The sequence below is a fragment of the Leptinotarsa decemlineata genome, unplaced genomic scaffold (genome assembly GCF_025532065.1).
Source record: "Leptinotarsa decemlineata unplaced genomic scaffold, Ldec_3_MD MMD2_P_RNA_scaffold_7, whole genome shotgun sequence".
Classification (NCBI taxonomy): domain Eukaryota; kingdom Metazoa; phylum Arthropoda; class Insecta; order Coleoptera; family Chrysomelidae; genus Leptinotarsa; species Leptinotarsa decemlineata.
In genome coordinates, this window is record NW_027412534.1 from 584,128 (window position 1) to 606,243 (window position 22,116).

The 22,116-nt window shown below is 34.7% G+C and overlaps 1 protein-coding gene across 2 annotated transcripts; it reads left to right on the forward strand.

The window, feature by feature from the left end:
* Window positions 1-1,458: 1,458 nt before the first annotated feature.
* LOC111516635 (uncharacterized) lies at window positions 1,459-20,533 on the forward strand. 2 transcript variants are annotated; one of them, XM_074170158.1, is made up of 4 exons: window positions 1,459-2,207; window positions 2,441-2,531; window positions 9,861-9,989; window positions 19,767-20,533. In XM_074170158.1, exons 1-4 carry the CDS (start codon window positions 1,605-1,607, stop codon window positions 20,309-20,311), a joined length of 1,368 nt encoding a protein of 455 aa, XP_074026259.1. In that variant the 5' UTR covers window positions 1,459-1,604; the 3' UTR covers window positions 20,312-20,533. The 2 variants fall into 2 exon arrangements, with proteins under 2 accessions (XP_074026259.1, XP_074026260.1); XM_074170159.1 differs by having other exon boundaries at window positions 1,461-1,860.
* Window positions 20,534-22,116: the final 1,583 nt, after the last annotated feature.

Genomic DNA, 22,116 nt, shown 5'->3' on the forward strand with positions numbered 1-22,116 from the left:
CATATCTAATAGTATATCTTTCTTTCCTGATCTCTAGATGTCACCCCAGTGAACGGGAATCATCAGGAAGATAAATATCAAACCTTTGGCTAGATGCAAAGATCGAAGGACAGTATTTATTTATTTCCATACCGATATGAACCTTGTATATAGACTAACCATATACAAAGATAACAGCTTCGTATTAAAGATATGAGACATTGCTCCATAAAAATTTCAATTAACGAAAAAGGTTGTACTACTCAGTATTAGATGGCACTATAAAGTTTGAAATCTTTTTCCAACTCCAACTTATCGCGGGATCGTTTGCTATTACTTCAAAAATGTTCGATAAGTTATACCTTTATATATAGTCTATATACAAAGATTATACCCGCCCCGACTCCCTGCACAAGTCTAATGCTAATACTAAATATAAATATAGACGAGTGCAATTGCTGCTAATCTTCAAAAATATTCATTTAAATTACATATTGTAAAGGGCCATACTGATCTATATTAAATACACATACTTAATTGGATAAGAAATAATGATGTATTGCTTAAAAGTGCTTCGTAAATAAGCCATTATTTCTCAAGGATACAAATTGGTTATTCTGGGGTATTCCTTGAAGATAGACATATACCATCGCGGACTTTTTTGTAGACCTATTTGAGGTGTACAATACTATAGTACATTGTTTGAACTACCTCGTAGGGTAGGGCAATGTAATGTATTTATTTACGACATCATGATTGGAAACCTCTAAATTATGTGCACTGTGGATTGGGACTTCATTTATAATTTGAGTATTTCAGGTAAGAACGTTGATGATTGATAACAGAAGGGCGTAATGCAATGTATTTATTAAAATAGTCAATGTTTCTTCCAACAATGCAACAAAAACGACCTATTTTGGTTTTTGTATTTGGAATGTGAACAATCAATGAATTTAATGTCTTCTATTAATAAATGGCACAGTTCTTCACGCCGGCAGGTTCCATATATTCTGAAAATAGTAGAAACTTTCATCTGGACTTTACAGCAAATGCGATAACATGAAAATAGTTAACTGATAAGAGATGTCAAAATGTGTTTTTATAGAAATATTAAATTTATCTATTTTTTTATGAAAACAGGACAGTTGTACAAAAAACTTTGTATGATATTTGTGTTGAAAGTAATTTTTATTTTGTTCGTGAAATTGCCAACTCGCTACGCTCGTTTCGCAAACTTTTTCACTCACAAAATAAAACCTTACTTTTAACACACTCATGTCATAAATAACTATTATTGCACAAAGGAGCCAACTGACAGTTCACAATGAATTACGTAGCAGGTGTTGCGAACATTAAAACATAAAATTCCTCTTCTTTTCCAAATGAATTACTGAATCCTTAGTGAAATTGAGGAATTTGACAATTTTTGATTGGCAACGCTGTCCTTTAGTTTCCTTCAATTTAAAATTTTAGGTTAAGCGGTTAAGTTCGTTTTTTTTATTTGACAATTTGGGGATTGAATAATATTGATATGTCTATAATAAGATCTAGATGTAAATATTATTGATAAGTTATATGGGACTTTTATATTTCAAAAACTTGAAACTTCCACCATATTCGTCAAAATGAATTTTGTATTAGTTTTATTGGTGTCTTCAAATATTGTTCAAGTTTTAACTGAGTGGGTAGATCCACATGATATGAATACCAATTCCAAAAAATATTTAAGAGAATCAAGTCTCCGAGATGTTGACGAAACTGTGACCCGCAGTTATGAAAGTCGAGATGAAGAAAAAACGACTTTGGTGTACCTAAAACGTGTTGTTAGTTTGATTTTGAATTCTGCAGTTGCTGACGGGACTAACACGAAGCTAAGGAGTGGTAAATATGAATTTAACACGGACAGTGAGAATTACAAGTTTTTGTCGAAATTCGTCAACGATCAAAATATAAATATTGAAAGTTTAAGGAAGTTAGACAGTACTTTGAGTGACGTTTTCCGCAGACATTATTCGGATGATATTTTTGACTCTCTACTAACCTTACAAGAGAAGATATTTAATTTAATATGTACCACCCAATTTGCTATATTATTGACAACATTATTTTTCCTGTATGTTTTGTACAAGTTACTGCGATCGAATTATACTTTTTTGTATATCATCAGGTATTTCATAATGGTAATACTTGTTGTCGATTATGGATTCAGATATCGTCTTCTATATGAGGTATGTGCATATCCATAACAATAATAATACAACTTTATTGAACAAATTACAATAGAAATAGTTCTGTCTAAGACAAAGTTTAGCCGCAGGAACTACAGAAACTAAGTTTTCAATGGCTTCTATTTTGTCGAAAAAGTAGATTTATGCATTTCAAATGTCCTCAAGGGTCTTCTACATCTTATTACTGATTCTATTATTATTTATTGAATTTATCTAATGAAATTATGGTTTAGGAAGCGGAGGAACAAAATATGAAGATAGACTATTCTGCAAAATGTGATCCTAAAAAAATGGACTGGGGAACTTATCTTTTATTTCTTATGAGTAAGTATTTTTCATCCAATTCATTCATCCATAATATTATTAGATGCTTGGACATACATTCACCATTCAAAAGGAAGCATAATTTCAATAATTTCAAATTGAAAGTGTGGTTTACAGACGAAATCATGGCAGATATAAAAAACGCGAATTTTTTCATAAAAAAGCCAAGGAAACCAAACTACAATGTGACTGGGATAAATATAAAATAATTACGTTATCAAAAAGATACGAATTGAAACTGAAAAGTATTATGAATCAAATATCGACGAAAATAAAGGAAACGGTGTAGCTATGTGGAAAGCACTGAAAGGTTTAGTAATAGGAAATAGAAAACAAGAGTTTAAAGGAATACAATTTGATAGTGTTCTTGTAACAAATGAAGCAAAAGTAGCAGGATATTTTAATTAATTTTTCGTTGACAGTTTGAAAGATCTAACCGAAATTATAGTACCAATAAATGATTATAATCATGTTCTCAGTTATATTATACCACCAAATGAGATACTTGAGGAATTTGAAACATTAAATATGTGCGAGTTAAAGATAATTTTTCCCTCAAGAAAAATAATACAGATGACAATGGAATTAATCTAAATATAATCGTTCCTATTGAAAAAATTACAAACACCTTTTTAGGATCTGATTTTAGACCCATAAATACCCTGCCAATTTATGTAAAAATATTAGAAATCGCAGTGAAAGAGCAATTGATGAAATTTTTAGCGAAACATAATATTTTGATTAAAGAACAATCTGGATTTAAGGAATCCCATTCATGTGAAACAGCACTGAAATTTCTAATCTCTTCATGGAAAGTTGAACTATCTAAAAAACGTATTATAGGTGTTGTCATCTGGATTTTAAAAGGGCATTCGAGGCGGTCAACATTGAGTTACTTCCAATGAAATTAAATAAGTATGGACTAGATTATAAAGTGTTGAATTGGTTCACAAATTACCTCACATATCGGAAGCAGCTAGTTAAATATAATCAAGTGACATCCAGTACTTTAAATGTAATTTCAGGAGTCCCTCAAGGGTCAGTGTTGGGTCCACTGCTATTCTTGCTATACATAAATGATATTGTGATATATGTTAAAAGGTGTAAGATAAAACTGTTTGCCGGCGACACTATGTTGTACTGTTCTGGGACAACAAATGAAATCTCAGAATGTTTGAATGAGGAACTATCAAATATAAACGAGTGGTTATGTGACAACGGCCTCAAGTTAAATGTTAATAAAACAAAATGCATGTTAATAGGTAGCAAATATCGTTTAAGACAACTGCAAGATGAACAGCTGCCATTGAATCTTTATATTGATAATGTCATCATTGAAAGGGTAACAAACTTTTAAATATCTGGGAGTGGTATTAGATCAAAAATTAAACCGTAATGCGTACTGTTGTTATATTCAGAAGAAAATAGCCACGAAAATGTATCTTTTAATAGATAAAAATAAAATAAGTGAATATGCAAAATTAACAATTCATAAATCAATAATAACACCCAACTTTGACTATTGCAGTACATTACTCTATTTTGTGAGCAATGAAAATGTAAACAGACTACAGAAGCTTCAAAACAGACCCATGAGGGCAATTCTAAGTTGTAATAAACGCACATCTGTGGAATACAAGTTGGAAACATCGTCTCTTATGTCTGGCTAAACAAGGTAACACTGAATATGCTAATATTTAAAATTAAACACAATATGTTGCCAAATTATCTGAGTGATCAGTTAACCTACACAAGTAGTATTCATACACACTCCACTAGAAATAGAATAGGAAATTTTTATATCAACAGAGAACATATAGGGTGTGACTCGTTGTATAGTTCTGGTCTGTAGCTTTTAATAATTTGCCAAGTCATATAAAAAGCTGTGATTCATTAAATTAATTCAAAAGTAAATGTAGTGAATATATTTCAAGTAATTGTCATCGATAATTCGTCTTGTTTTCTAGTTTCTTGTTTTTAAAATGTGACTTGTCTTTTTTTTGTTTTGTTTTTTATAAGTGACTGACTGTACTATGAAGAGCATCATTTGCTAATAAAGAGTAATAATAATATAATATAGGCAAAATTTTGAGTACATTTTCATGAAAGTGTGACATCATTTGCCACAAATAGAAAAGAGGGTCATGGGCTACCTAGTTTGATAAGTCTTTCAATTCTCTTTACAACATTGGTTCATTTTTGGAAATCAACCTTTTCTGAGTAATCAGTAGTTTTATACTTTCAAGAATCTGCAAACAAACGATTAATATGTAATTTCAATAAGAAATTTATTCAAAATTTGCTCCAGTTCAACTCAACGAATGTTCGAAATGTTGACCATCTAGTTTCTGACAATAATGGTAATAAATATACCTAGTTTAAAAAAACTAAAAAAACACGCTTTTAAAGAACATCATCGAACTGAAAAGTTAAAAATATTTTTTTGAATAAACAATAATCGAAAAATACTAGTAAAAATACTATACTAAAACCAATAATGATTGAGAGTAGAAGTAAGCCCATTTGACAGCAAATCGGGGGCGTGCTTATTAATTTTTGAGAGGGTTAAGAATGAAAGAAAAATTCTTAGTACAATTAGTTAAAATATTCGTACACATTTTTTATTTATTTCATTAAAACTTTGCAATATCGTAATTTACCTAATCGTTGTGGTCATTAGGTGGGCCTTATGAAAACGGAGTAATAATCGTGGTAATTATAGATATATATATATATATATATATATATATATATATATATATATATATATATATATAACTTTTTTTCACTATTGGGTTGCAGCAATTGATAAGTGAACTCTTTATAACTATTCTCAAGCTTTCGAGTAACTTAAACTCATCGTCAGGGGTACTAGAAAATACAAATTACAAATTTTTGATAATAGAATATAATATAAATGTAAATGTACAAATTTTCGTCTAATCTTCAACCTCAGATTCGTCACTGTTGCTACCGCTATCATCAAAGTGAATTATGATTGGTTCAATATTGTGTACAATACGGTTGTCTACGTCCCACATTTTTTGCTCCTCTTTTAAAACATGCTGCATGCATTTCTTCCAGTCTTCTGCAGAAACAGTTCGAATAGCTTCTTGTAGGTGATGTTGCACGTCCACTAATTTAAATGTTCTGTTTTCTCGTGCCACATATCCTTTTACTTGCGCCCAGATTAATTCTATTGGGTTTAATTCGCAGTGGTATGGTGGTAACCTTAAAACTGTAATTCCACGACTCAACGCCATTTCATCTACTGCGAATTTTTTATATTTGTCTGTGTGTAATTTTGTTTAGCTGAAGTAGTTCTGCCTTTAAACTATCTTTGTTATATTGGATGTTCTTATTAATTAACCATTCTTGAATTGCTGCTTTTTTCCATGATTGTTTCGGTAATGGTTCTAAATGTCGACTATGGTATGGGGCATTGTCCATGACGATGACAGACCCAGGTTCCACAAGTTGAATGATGCCTTCAAACCATTTTTCAAACACCTCCGCATTCATCTCTTCATGATAGTCGCCTGTTTTCTTAGATTTAAATATTAATTCACCATTTGGTAAAAATCCACTGTCGCTTCCTATATGCGTAACTATCAGACGACTACCTATTCCAGATGGCTGTTTTAACCCAACTGACAAACCTTCAATGAAGGCTTGTCGTGCACTTGTTATATTACCATCCTGCCATACTTTTTTGACCGTATGTGTCTCGTCCATGAAGTACAATTTTTTTTTGAGCTTCCGAAATTCGTCAATTTTTCTTAGATAGTTTCTTCTCCATGCTATTATTTCTTGACGTTCAATGAGAATGCTTTTCCTGTCAATTTTTCCGTACGTAAATTTCATTTCGTGTACAAGTTTCCTAAAAGTTTCTTTACCCATTTTTGGGACCAACTCATGATCGCTAAGTGCCTCCAGAACTGTTTGTAGTGTGGGCAGCACATTTCTGAAAGAGAAACTGTGAATAGTTCTGCGTATATTGGTTTTGGCTTCTTCATCAACTGTGATTTTTTTTCGTCCGCTACTAGTTTTTGGCGTTTGTACGTCCCCATGAATTTCTGCTTCTCTTAGTATTTTGTAAATCGATGATTTTGGTACACCGGTATAATCAGAGCACATATCAACTAATTTATCTTTTGTAATTGTGGAACTTAATGATGTAGAAATGCCCGGTTGGTTATTCGGAGGTACACACGTAGAATTACAGCATATATGCACAAAGTCATCTTTTGGTGGCTGATGATCTCTTTCAAGACAGTGAAATACTCGCAGTACAATTTGTTTTTCTCTTACTGACCGAGACTCCGACCGTTTCACTTTTTTCGACGTGGAAGGCCCGACCATGTCTCCCATTTTTTGAGTAGTTTGAGAACGGTGTAGAAATATAATTATGTAACGCTTAAACACTTATTAGCACTATTATTTTCACCAATTGTTATCACAACACGTCGATTGCTGACTAACTTAACTGTAAAACGTACAATTCACGCTGTATAATTCACAAACCAATGATACGCTCATGGCTGCAAGTACATTAGTGAGGACTGCAACGATGAGATGGAAGTTACGGTAAAGTGACAAAGACAGAAATATCGTTGCGTACAGCGTTGCCAATAGTTGTAATAAATATCTAACACTATACAGAAAATAATGAATTTTAACTGATCAGTAATCAGGAAATGTATAAGTATTACTCATTACAAGCTCATTACTGATTTTTGTCATAAATAATACCTTTTAATCGTACTAGTATTGTGTATTATCTATAATTTGCCACAACCAACAACTTTACTGCTTACTATATTTTGATTCTGCTATAAACTGGTAACGTAAAATTTAGATATGACAACACGCTTTACTCTTAATCATTATTGGTTTTACTTTAGTAGATATACAGGAAATATGACACAAAGCGCCCACGCTTTTTTCACAATAATACTATTATTTTTCGATCGTTATTGTTTTAAGCTTATTTAAAAAATATTCTCAACTTTTTAGTTCGATGTTCTTTAAAAGCGTGTTTTTCAGTTTTTTTGAACTGTATTTATTTTTAACTTTCAAGTTTCATATGCTATAAAAGCGTGTGAATAGATCAAGAAATATCAAGTAGATTACGTACAGCGCCATCTGCCCGCGAATAGATCAAGCAATAATGCCGATAACTCTGTCAATACAGATCCCTAGATTGAGAGTTACAAATCAACATGCAAACAAACAAGCATACATACATACAGGTGAAGCTAATATAAAGCTTGTAAAAAAGAGGATTCACATTATCTCATTCGCACAGGGATAATTTCAATAGGAAGGAAAAAGCAACGAACAGCAGTAAAATCTGGCTACCTGTCCTTAATGATACACACACACACATATATATATATATATATATATATATATATATATATATATATATATATATATATATATATATATATATATATATATATATACAAACACAAAAATGGTTTTTAAAATGCCACAATAATGTATAAAAACACAAATATGTGTCTAAAATATGATTAAAAGATATCGGTAAGAAAATCCTTAGTTGATTTACGAAATTCAGTACAGTTTACTACGCATTTTCGGTAGTTAGGAAGATGATTATACATCTTGAGAATATTATACAATATAGAAGACCTAAAGACCTAAATATAGAGTCTGGCACGTGGTGTAATGAGATACAATTGAGGGACGTTCTGTTATATGTTCATGCACTAAACAAACTCTTTCTAAAATGGATATAGCATACAGTGATAAAATTTCAATCTCGCCGAATGGCTCTACAAAAAAATCTTAATGACCTTTTCTGCAGAGTAAAAATTGACTTAATTCGAGTTTGATTACTTACCCCCCCAGAAAGGGATCCCATTTCTCAGATGTGATTCTACTAATGAATAATAGACAGTTTCAGCTGCAGTTAGTCCTAGTTTGTTAGAAGTTATTTTCACAGCATAACATCCAGATGAAAGTTTTTTGTTAAGTGATAGTATGAGGTCCTCAAAGTCAACTTAATGTCATAGCCAACATATATATGGAGTGGTTTGAAACTCTGGACATTGAAGAAGCACACAAGAAACCTCGTGTCTGGTTGAGATATGTTGACGACACCTTCATAATATGAAACCATGGGAATACTGAACTAGACGCCTTCCTGAAACACATCAACAGTGTGAGACCTTCCATCACTTTCACAATGGAGAAGGAAATCTACAACGAATTGCCATTCTTAGACGTTTTGCTGAAGAGGACCGACACTAAGTGGGAAACCACCATCAAAGGACTAAAAGATGAATCATCAAGATTCTATTAGACCGTACTTTCGAGCTCTGTAAGACGATGGAAGGTCTCGAGAAGGAACTAGACATCATCATAAGTGATCTTCAACGGAATGGCTACTCCAAAGCGATGGTAGAAAAGAAGAATTGGTTCCAAGTACAACATCAGAACCTGCTTTAGATCCGGTAACACTATCCGTAGCAGCCTCACGAAAACCAGGCCACCAAATGCGGACTGCAATTCCAAGAATTGCATTTACCGGATACTCTGTGAGTGCGGAAAATCCTATATTGGTGAAACTAAGAGGCCATTGAATGTTCGCATTGCCGAGCACAAGAAACACACACAGCGAGGGGAAACTAGCAAATCAGGAATAGCAGACCATGTTTGGACCCATCAACACAACATCGTGTGGTTCCAAGCTGAGATCTTGGACAGAGAGGAACATTGGTTTAGGAGAAAATTTAAGGAAGCCGCATATATGTTGTCCAATAACGTATTCAGCCAAGCCAGCGTAGAAATACGCAACATATGGAAACCCATCATCTAGCGAAAAATGGCCAACTCCCGCCAAAACGGTCATCTCCCACGGAACCAGTGAAGCGGAAAATGGAAAGCGGGGATAAGTGAAAGTACTCGAACGACCTATAAATAGTCCAGTCATCACCCGAAGACGATTGTAGATACTAACAATCGAAACGTCGTGAATTAACGTGACTTGGAATCTCTCCACTTTTTATTTATTTTTTTATTTTTATTTATTTTTATTTTTTTTTTTTTCATTTCTTCATTTTTATTTATTCAATTGTTCTATTTCTACTTGTATTTTATTTCATATTATCTCATTTCAGGTTTATTTTGCTTAATATAATTGTTATTTTCAGCTATTCATTTAATTCTTCTTTTTTAGTTGTTTCAGGGATTTCAAATCATTTTATATAGTAGACAATGAAAGTCCGAACTAGTGAAATTCAATTTCAAATCTGTTTGTTTTAGCAGAATTGTAAAAATAATAAAAACTAACATTTTCAGAAAAAGAGGAATGTGAACGGAAATATGTGACGCCATTGGAAGTTGCTTTATTTCAACTGAAACACATACTAATCATACCCATGTCATCACTTGGAGCAGGATTTGGCCATTTCGCTAATGAGTTGTGGGGTAAGTTACCGATAAAGAGAAAATTAAAAATACAGAAAAACAAATAACTTGTAGTGATAAGGTGACACTTTTGGTAGTAATTTTTGATAAACATCTGCAATGGGCAAGTCATATAGAACTATTGTCTAATAAGTTGAGAAATAGTTGCTACAGCATAAAGTATATGAAAGACCACTGCAGGAAAAAAGTCTTGCTTAAGCTGTACTTTGGACACTTCCACTCCCACATGAAGTATGGTATACTGAATTGGGGAAACAGTGCTGGTATGAATTGGATCTTCATTCTTCAGAAGTATGCCATTCGAATCATGAAAAGTATTGATATGACAACCCAGTTGTCGGCAATACTTTATATCTCTTGGTTTTCAGTTTACAGTTTGTATACAGCGTGACTCACGGTCGATGGTAGGTTTCTGGAAAACGCAAAGCATAATTTTTCTGAAAATTTCACCTCTCACATTTCCTTACCTGTTCTATCGATTTAAAATATTTTCAGCATTGCGGCGTTGCCACTTCCATCAAAAAGTCCTAGCAACTTTATTTTTTTTAATGGAACACCCCGTATATTAATACATTTTTGGAATCGCTCTGATATTTTAATACTTTTTTGTCAATAATGTCCTATACCTATCTCTATTTGTTTTCGAGATAAAAAATAAATTGTGCTAAATATGGTCCAAAACATAGCCTTAATTGAAATTAAGTACATCAGTACTCTCAATTCATGAAAAGTTGATATTTTGATGATAGTTTGGACAAACTCGAAATATTCAAATAACACCAAGAAATCGACTCCATATCATACAGGGCGTGCTAAAATTACTATTATTTCCATTGTGCATAAAAGTATTCAAAAGTTCATTATTTCAAATGAATCCCCCTGTATATTACTCAGTAAATTGAAAGATGGTGAAAAATGCTTCAAGATGATATATCATGTCCCTATACCTAAATCGTCAAGTTTTCTCAATAAAGTCGCTTCTTCTAGAAACATTATTTTTTTTTAGAATTTGGATTTAGGTAGCAGTGGAATTATCAAGCTTATAGCAGTTCGGTTACTTTTGTAAGTAATTCACAAAGAGTTATCGACGGTGTTTCGAATCATCTTCCAAAATGAATGCAAATATCAATTATTCAAACGAAGTTCTTATGAAATTATTTATTATACACATGAACAAAGTGATCAAATCATTGCCAGAACTTGTAGAAAATTCAACCAAATGTATCCTGAATCAACACCAATGAACGAGAGGAAGTTTGTAAGATTACAAAATAATTTCCTTAACTATGGTTCCATGTTAAAAGCGCCTTCAACATTACCAAAACCTTTTAGTTCAAACGAGGACAATACTGTTAACGTTTTGGCATATTTTTATGCATATCCAGAAGCTTCCATTCGCAGTGCAGAAAAAGATTTAGGTGTATCACATGCTTCAGTACAACGAATTTTGAAAAATCACGGAATGCAACCGTATAAATTTACCAAAGTTCAAGCACTAAAAGCAGAAGACTTCGAACGAGGAATGCATTTTTGTGAATCCCTTTTGATTCATACACAGGAAGATCGGGAATTTTTGTCAAAAATAATTTGGAGCGACGAATCAAAATTTACGAGGGATGGTATTTTCAATAGAAAAAATAAACATTTTTGGGCTGATCATAATCCTCATGTTACAAAAGAAATGGGTTTTCAAGAGAAATTTGACCTGAATGTTTTCTGTATTCTGAAGAACAATAAAATTAGCTTTTTTATTTATGAAGACACAGTGAATGCCGAGAGATATCTCCAAATATTAAGGACGACTATAACCAATTTTCTTGAAAATTTGCCTTTAGAGGAATATAGGAATTCGTGGTTTCAACTGGACGGTGCGCCAGCTCATTCCACCCAGGAAGTTTCCAGGAAATTCGACGAAATCTTCGACGATCGTTGGTTTAGGCGTTTAGGGCCGTGGGATTGGCCACCGAGATCACCCGATCTCACGCCACTTGACTTTTTTTATGGGGTGTTTTAAAAGAAAGGGTATACAGTACTCCAGTGCCTACCAAAGAAGAATTGCGACGGCGAATAGTGCGGAGTATTGAAGATCTGGATCCCCAGGAAATTGAAAAAGCAACCACAGGTCGCGTACAAAAACACATTTTAAAGTGTTTAGAATGTAATGGACAACATTTTCAGCATTTATTGTGAAAATGTGATATTTTGTTTACAATTTTGTTATTTTGAATCATCTTATTCTGTTATTGTCTGTACTTTCACATGTTTTAGCCCACAAAATCTTACTTTTTACCTATAAATGACTGATTTTTGGTGTTAATTCAGGATACATTTGGTTGAATTTTTTACACGTTCTGACAATGATTTGATCACTTTGTTCATGTGTATAATAAATAAATTCATAAGAACTTCGTTTGAATAATTGATATTTGCATTCATTTTGGAAGATGATTCGAAACACCGTCGATAACTCTTTGTAAATTACTTATAAAAGTAACCGAACTGCTATAAGCTTGATAATTCCACTGCTACCTAAATCCAAATTCTAAAAAAAAATAATGTTTCTAGAAGAAGCGACTTTATTGAGAAAACTTGACGATTTAGGTATAGGGACATGTATATCATCTTGAAGCATTTTTCACCATCTTTCAATTTGCCGAGTAATATACAGGGGGTTTCATTTGAAAAAATGAACTTTTGACTACTTTTATGCACAATGGAAATAATAGTAATTTTAGCACGCCCTGTATGATATTGAGCCGATTTCTTGGTGTTATTTGAATATTTCGAGTTTGTCCAAACTATCATCAAAATATCAACTTTTCATGAATTGAGAGTACTAATGTACTTAATTTCAATTGAGGCTATGTTTTGGACCATATTTAGAACAATTTATTTTTTGTCTCGAAAACAGATAGAGATAGGTATACGACATTATTAACAAAACAGTATTAAAATACCAGAGCGATTCCAAAAATGTATTAATATACGGGTTGTTCCATTAAAAAAGCAAAGTTGCTAGGACTTTTTGATGGAAGTGGCAACGCCGCAATGCTGAAAATATTTTAAGTCGAAAGAACAGGTAAGGAAATGCGAGAGGTGAAATTTTCAGAAAAATCATGCTTTGCGTTTTCCAGAAATGTCTAACCTACCATCGACCGTGAGCCACGCTATATAATAGAAGCCTGCCCTTATATCTATAAGAATAAAAATACGTTTGCAATAGATAACAATCACTGCTATAACACCCTTCACAGAAATCTCTTGCAGCCTGATTTTAATCGCACATCTCTGTACCAAAGAAACTTTTATTGTATTGGTTGTAAGCTCTATAATATTCTTGATGACCATATAAAATCATCCCTCAATGTTCATATTTTTAAATCAATGATGACAAAGATCCTACTTCGTAAGTGTTGTTATTGCTTCGATGATTTCTTTTTATGATAATTATTTTTTCCTTTTTAAACTGTATCATTGATGTTTTTTATATCTTTCTAATTGTTGACATGTCCTTGTTCAATGTAACAATGTAACTGAAATATTGACCTTTGTGCATTTAAATGATAAAATAAAGGAATATTATTTTTTTTTTTACCGAAGTACGCGCTGGTCAGGCTCTATCCCCCGAAGCCCCGATACATTCGGGAGGGCGCGCCAGCATTATCAACCAATGACCACTCCCTACACCGTGGGGTAAGTGATCATTGGGTCCGAGAATCATGTGCCCTGAGCAAGCACAGTGAGCCAAGAATGACAGTCTTCTGCATCTGTCCGGCTAAGATTTCTTCCTTTGTGCGGCAAAACCGGTATGATTTTTAGATTCGAGAGTAGAGAGGACATCATTCCACCAAGGACTCCAATAATCAGAACAACCATCTTGACAGAGTGATCTGGATAGAGTCTGCGGAGTTCGAAGAGAAAATCTCGATATTTTATCCTTTTTTCCTCCTCTTTTCTGACGATATTCGTCTCGCCAGGAGCTGAAAATTCCATGACAAATATCGTTTTGCTCTGGTGGTCGAGAAGGACTACATCAGGCTTATTAGCTTGTATGAGCCTGAGGGTGGGGAACGAATGGTTCCAATAAATTCGGCACTTCTCGTTCCCCACAACGGATTCAATATCCCCCGGAGCGTAGGGCAACACCGGTGTCTCGCCAATACCGTAAGAGTGCCGTAGATGGTAATACAGCACTCTTAGGGCCGCGTTATGTCGATGGATATAGGCTGAGACCGCTTATGCTGGCACGCTGATAGCAAGTGCATTAGGGTCTCGGGCGCCTCGCGGCAGGCCCTGCACCTTGTGTCAGGAACCTCTATATCCATCACGCGACTGCGGTAGACTAGGCTGTTGAAGACACCATCCTGGCAAACCGTGATGAACCCCTCAGTTTCCGACTTCAGCCCACTCGACCTGAAAAAAGCGAACGTCAGGCGCTTTAATAAGCCAAGGTCTTCAATGTTATTGAAGAAGACCCCATGCAGAAGTGAACGGGTTCCAACTCGGTGACAGAGTTGTGGTCACCTCGTTCAGTGTCGGAAACTATACCGAGTTCATCAGCTGCTCGGGCAGCTGCCCTAAAGACAAATGCTCCAATTCCTGCTCTCTCAGGGTCACGGACCATGCAGAGAAGGGGATCCGAACTCCTGACGACTTTACAGGCTGTATCCAGTACCATTCTGTCATGTAGACACTCCAAACTCAAAAGTCCACGGCCTCCCTGTTGTCGAGGGAGGTACAACCGTGGAACGAACGATTTGGGATGCAAACTCCTATAGAGATACATCATTTTTCGAGGCTTTACGTCGAGTTGATGCAGCTCCTCCCGGGTCCACTTCACTACTCCAAACGAGTAGAGTAAGACTGGAACGGCAAGCATATTTGTTGCAGCAACTTTGTTCTTCCCCGACAGTTCCGATGATCAGATCTGTCGAAGTTTGTGCTAATACTTGCCGCGGAGAGAGTTTTTCACTGCGGTTACCTCTTGTGAGTGGCGTTGTTCCACCCCGAGGTAAGTATATGTCTCTCCGGCATCCAGATGGTGTAGGATGCTTCCATCTACGAGCTGCACATCCTCTCCGTAGTCCCCGCATCGTCGTCTTTTGAGATGGACCATTGCACATTTGTCTATCCCGAATTTCATAGGGGGCGTCCATAAATTACGTGAGGTGTTTTTTTTAATTTTCTGTTCCTCCATTCCCCTTTGGTGAGATGTCGTGAGATTTTACTCAACCCCCTCCCCAATCCCCAATCTCACGTGAGATTTTTCAAAATGTGGGTTTCTTACGTAAACACGTTGGATGGTTATTGTAGAAAGAAAAAAAATTGCTTCGTGCTTTTATTTACGACTAGTTAAGACTATAGTCTATTTCAAAAGAGTGTAGAGTAATAAAATCTCATTAAGTATTCAAAAGCGCTACAGGGTGATCCGTCAATAAATTCTGTCACTTCCCTAGTCCGCATTGCAAAATTATGTCGTTTCATAAAGAGCAGGTAGGTATCACCCTGTTTAAGGGATTTGTCCATTGTTATCGACGGATAAATACTGAGCCAGAGGCGCGCTAGTGGGATAATTGCCAAAAGAATATGCATTCATAAAAATTATATTAAAGGAAATAAAAATTTAATACAGCAGAACAGTGTTATTAAAAAAATATAAAATGTAACAATAAAATATATACGAACCGAAATCGGGAAATACTCACAAACACACACGAACGAACTTTACGTATTGAAACACTTGTGGGGACTTTAAATCAATTTATTCACAAAAACGACAAGAACTTTACTGGATACGTTATTACAATTTGACACTTGAACAATACTAAAACTGTGAACTTCCCTTAACGTTTAACAACACTCTATTTATACCCTAATTGAATGTTCTAGAGATTACTAGGTACAATTTTCGAGAACCTTCCGAGAAAATAATTATTCAGACTACCCTTAATTCTAAACCCTAACCTAAGCAAAAGTGTCACTGTCACTGATACACTGGTCTCTGTCCAGATTGCTTATCCCGCTACAGTATATTTACAATTCAATTAAATTATTCTACATCAGTATAGTCTTCATCCGAAGAACTGTCATCATCCCCTGGTGTTATAATTATAGGGTCAACCACCTGATCGACCAAGTTGTCCAGTTCCCACATTTTATCTTCCTCTTTTAAAACATGCTGGATTGCTTTTTGCCAGTTTTCTGATGTGATTTCCATAATGGCTTGATCAAACAATACCTTGACATCTTTCATTTTAAATGTGGTATTGTGCCTTGCAACATATCCTTTAACTTGTGCCCATATAAGTTCTATAGGATTTAATTCGCAATGATATGGCGGTAGGCGCAGCACAGTTACTTTATACTTTTCTGCTACATCTTCTACGGCATATTTCATGAAGCGAGATTTATGTTGTTTTACTATGGCTAGTAGTTCCTTCTTTACTGAATTCGTCTCAAACTGAATACCTTTATTTGACAGCCAGTTAATAATTTCTTGCTTTCTCCAAGCTGAAGTTGGTACCTTCTCTAAGCGCCTTGAATGGTAGCTTGCATTATCCATAACCACGACCGAATCAGCTGAAAGAAATTTTAACATTTCCCCGAAGTAGTCCTCGAAGACATCCGAATTCATGTCCTCATGATAATCTCCCGTCCGGCACGACTCAAAGCTTAACAAACCTTCTTTTAAAAATCCGTCTTCGCTTCCAATGTGAGCAATTATAAGCCTCTTCCCTTTTCCCGAAGGCACTTTAATACCCGTCGAAAGGCCTTCTATGAAAGCTTGGCGAGAACTTGTTATATTTTTATCTTGCCACATTTTTTTGACTATATAACCTTCGTTTATCCACGTCTCATCAAGATAAAAAATTTTCTTTTGCTCTCTGCGGTACTGCTTTATAGTTGTCAAATATTTTCGTCTCCAGCAAACAATTTCATCACTTTCCAGTAATAGTGCCTTTCGATTGTGCTTTTCCCAGGCAAAATTCATACTTTTTAAAGTTTTCCATAAAAGTTTTCTGGATATCAAAGGAATATCGTTATCTTGGCTTATCTCGATAAATATTTTTTCAAGAGTGGGTATTTCCTTTTTAAAATAAAACGAATGAACTTTTCTTCGAATGTCACATTTGGTGTCTTCATCTAAGATTTTTATTGGTCTTCCTGATTTTCTCTTGCATGGACTTACCTGGCCTGATATCTTTCTTTCTCGCAATAATTTAAAAATTGTGGACTGTCCAATTCCAGTCATTCGGGCACATCGCTCAACACTTTCTTGCACAGACAAACTAGGGTGATCGTGTTTTATGCAATCATATACATTTAAAATTATAACTTTTTCGCAAACAGATAGCGGAGAATTTTTTACACTTCTTTTCTTTGGAGTAAATGTCCCCATTTTATAACTTTTTCACTATTTCTATATCACAATATCACTGTACGTTTAATTGGTGTAGTAACAATTACTATTATAACTCGAATGTTTAAGACACCATTACAATATATTTAAACCCTTTTTCTTAATTACCTGGGTTTAATAGGTATTGCATGATTGGTGGGCAGGGTCAAAAAGGGATTATTATAATGACATGGCACTTCGGAACTAAGTGTTAACCCTTTTTTGAGAAATCATGCTCAAGTATATGAACCCAAATTGCATATTAAATAAGTTTACAAGAACCACTAAAATTAATCTTAATCTTTTTTTAAGAAATTTTACTTACCTAAATACATGTAGGTACTTAGTTTTAGACCAAATTACTTCCCAAAAATGGCCTTTTATTATTATCTATGTCTGTAATTTTTAATTTACTTTAATTATTAAGTTTAATAATCCTAAGATTTGCCTACGCCCATGGACGACAACGAAATTCAGGCAAATTTTATGACACATCATGATTTATTACTCTACACTCTTTTGAAATAGACTATAGTAATCAATATTGCTGAGAGTTTAATTATAAGTGTAATGAAAATTTAACAATAGAATACTTAAATCGTAACTGCTGTGATTAAAAAAAGAATACCTACTCTAATTCAGTCCATGGAGGATCATGCGCGGTCTCAAGAGAGACTATTGGAACCAACATGCCCATATGAGCTCGTACGCTCTCGTTCATCGAGTCGCACGTTCGGCTGACAGTGGCGCGAAAACAAAGGACGCGCTACACTGTACCGTAAATTCAGATTAAATTGAGCTATTTGGTATAAAACAAATATGGTGGCTTGCCAGTCAGTAGATGTATAACGTCGAAGTATGAATGAAATTACTTTCATTCGAACGAATTAGTGAATGATCTTAATCATATTACGATTACGCTTAAGATTGAATCTTAAGCATGTACAATCTGGATTAAATGGACCAAAATAGTATAATTTTTTTTTGTTTGAATAAAAAAAAATTGCGTGATATTCACCGGGACCCCCCTCCCCCTCTCCAACGTAAGATTAGATGAGATTTGACTCGACCGGGGGTGCTACAGTTATACCCTCGAGTATTTCTGAGGCAACTGATAATGGCAATAGTGAGATGCAGAAGAGAAGCGGACTGAGGGAATCACCCTGAAATACACCCCTTTTGAAAGTGACCCAATCTGTTTGGACTCTTGCTTGACCAGATGTTATGGTGAAGCGAGTTCGCTAAAGTGGTATCAGTTGTTCGATGCATCTCACTATTTTGTCGGGTACCGCAAGGCATCTGAGCAAATGCAAGATGAGCTCATGCGAAATTGTATCAAATGCCTTACGGTAATCGATCTAGGCCATAGAGAGGTTACGCTTATATTGTATCGAGTCCTGCGTTACACATCTATCGATGAGCAGGTTCTCTTTACATCCAGCGACTCCTCTTTTCGACCCTCTCTTCTCATATATCCGTTCGAACACTCGGCCAATTGCAGTGAGTATTCGTGTGTATAAGATGCTTGTAAACAACTTATAACACGAACCTTAGGTTTTCCGCGATACTTCTCGCTCGCCTCATTAGTGACTTCTTAGCAGCCATTAGCATTCGTATCCTATCAAGGCAGTGCTGTTTGGTGGCCGGCAGCACGCCTTGACTTAAAGTGTGATAGATACGTCGTAGATTGGCGGCTATTCGCCGCACTGCGGGCGTGAAAGGCCTGTTGGTCGCCCTGTAATCCATCACACATTGGATATGAGTCGCGTGTTGTCTCGCCGACGTGATCTGAGCCTCCATCTTGTGTACACGCCGTTCAATCTTCCGAAATGCAAGGCCGGGACTTTGTCTTTCCGATTCGGACTACCATTGCACTTATCTCATGTCATGTAAATGGTTTATGGAGAATAATAAAATTATCCATCTATCTAATGGAGAGAGAATCAAAGGGTCTAGACTTTCACGGCCGGACGTAAGATTGTTGTCCGACGTTTCGCCTGCGACTGCAGTAGATATCACAGGCTAAGAGGGTACGGAGGAAGTGCTCTAGTTGTCCTCACAGAGCACTACAGCATTTCGTCTGTTGCACCGTTGCCCGTTGATAATGGTTAGCTCAGTCGTAGGAAGAACGTCAGGCTTGAAAACTTGCAGACCAAGGTCAAAAAACCTGGAAAGTAGCTTTGATGTTGTTATCTCCGGATGTGAAAGTTTATACTGTCTTACCTTGTTTCTTCTGGTTATTCTCCGATGATTATTGTCAACTCAATAAATGACTACAGACATTATTTACCCGCACCTCTACGTCTACAGTTACCAGGAGGGGCGATATACTATCATTTTCTTTGACAGATGCAGCTGAATGTTTTTTTTTTTTTCAGATAAGTTACCATTTCCTTGGAATCTGCTCATCTTTCCCGTAATGCTTGTTTTTGTTTTGATCATGTGGGCAATAACGACAACAACTGCTAGAGGTATACCTTTCAAGATAAACTTGATGCATTTATTCCACTTTGAATTCGGAAAACGGTCTGATGAGAGTAATAGGCTCTCTGGATCAACTGTGGACAATTTACTGAATGCAGTTGGAATGCGTCACAGACCCATGATAGAAACTGTAAGCTCATCTCCAGAAAAGAGAAAACCTATTAAAAAAAAGAAGTCACCAGTTAAGGCTTCACCTGAATGTCGCAACAATTCAGACAGCAAAAGAGTTGATGTTCAGTCTAACAGAGATGAAAAAACTGACGAAACCAAGTCTATGAAAAAATGCGAGACAAAAATACTGAATCAAGAGAATGAAAGTAGTAATAAATCTGTACGTCGTAAGGATTCAGACAGCAAAGGAGTTGATGTTCAATCTAACAGAGATGAAAAAACTGACTATAAAAAATGCGAGAGAAAAAATTCTGAGTCAAGAGAATGACAGCAGTAATGAATCTGGTAGTGAATCAAAAAACAGGACAAGCGATGAATATATTTCAGAAACTAAGTAATTGAAATTCTGTGAACACGAACATAAATAGGTACTTTTTACTTGATGAGAATGTGATAATTAATTTTATTATTTCAAAAGTATACATATTTATTTGTTGTGAATGGTATACAAATGATAATTTTAATTTAAATATACTTAATGAATTTCAAATCATGTTTTTTATTACTAGTTGCTTACAGGGTGTTTCAAATTCGATACTCACCATTGGGATCTCGGAAACTATGACAGATAGTAAAAAGGTGGTTGAATAATAATAATGTTTATTCATATTCAAATCACAAACATAAATAACTAAAGTAATACATACAGTTGAATAAATATCATAGAAACCACAGAAGCATCAGATGTTTCTTGTATGTGGTGAAAAGGATATCCAAAGGAAAAAATGAATATACAATAGATATTAAAGTATGAGAATGAATTATATAAAAGGAATTTGCATATGAGAATAAACTACTTAATATATGAAATTAAAAACACATAAGACAATATAAAATCACAAATATAAGTATAAATATAAAAATTTGTCAGTTTTGACATATAATATTATTTAAATATAAAATCATACATAATAATAATAATAATATTTATTTTCCATAAGACATGAACATGTATTGGAATAGTCAGTTATATGAATGAATACAATCAAGAAGATCATACAGTCACATTAAAAAATTGTTGCACGGTATAAAAACTATAATTCAATAAAAACATTTTCAAATTGAATTTAAAAACATGGATTTTGTCAATTTCTCTGAGAAAAGAAGGTAACTTGTTGAACATTTTCAATCCCAAGTAAAAAGGGGACCGGCCAGTTAGGTTGTATTTATAGGGTTTCACATAGAAATTATTACGATTTCTTGTGTAAATACTATGATAGGAGCTATGTCGTTCGAACTTTGATTAATTTATATAAATATAAACACACATTTCAAATATATCCGCAAGAGTTAATATTTTGTATTGCTTGAAAAGGTCTCTACATGATGTTTGAGGTTCAACTCCTGCCAAGATTCGGAGAATTTTTTTTTGTGCGACAAAAACACTTTGCGCTGATGAAGAACCACCCCAGAGACAAATGCCATATCTAATTCGCGATTCTACATGAGCATGGTAATAATTCAGTATTTGATCACTGGTTAAAATCATTTTGAGGTTTCTCATTAAATATGTGGTAGATGATAATTTGAAGGTAAGTTGGCTACAATGTCCTTTCCAGTTCAGACAGTGGTCTAATGTAAGCCCTAGAAATTTACATTCAGTGACATTAGAAAGTATTCTGTTGTTGGCATTTATTTTGATGTCAGAACAAGTTTTTTGTCGATGGTGAAATCGAATAGAAAAGGTTTTCTCAGAGTTAAAAAACAGAGAATTGGAATTGCACCATAAAACTAAATTATTTAGTGACCGGTTACACTTCTCCTTCAAAGAAATGTCGCATTTATCAGACACTAACAATGACGTATCATTCGCATACATAATGCATGTATACTCAGCGTCTGAAGTATTCATATCATTACAATATGATATAAATAATAAAGGTGCCAAAACAGAACCTTGAGGGACCCCAATTTCCAGAGTTTGAGTTCCAGATTTGAATATACGCTGGTGATCGGTAAATGAGACAAACTGTCTTCTGTTTTTAGTAAAGGACTCAATTCAATTGAAGGCATTACCCCTAATGCCGTATGAATACATTTTTTTTAACAGGATCATGTGGTCGACGCAGTCAA

What these genes read in the sequence shown, in the direction of transcription:
- LOC111516635 (XM_074170158.1), top strand. Translation starts at nt 1,605, where the DNA reads ATGAATTTTGTATTAGTTTTATTGGTGTCTTCAAATATTGTTCAAGTT. An exon ending in GATATCGTCTTCTATATGAG is followed by an intron (nt 2,208 to 2,440) that starts GTATGTGCATAT and finishes ATTATGGTTTAG; the next exon opens with GAAGCGGAGGAACAAAATAT. An exon ending in TTATCTTTTATTTCTTATGA is followed by an intron (nt 2,532 to 9,860) that starts GTAAGTATTTTT and finishes TAACATTTTCAG; the next exon opens with AAAAAGAGGAATGTGAACGG.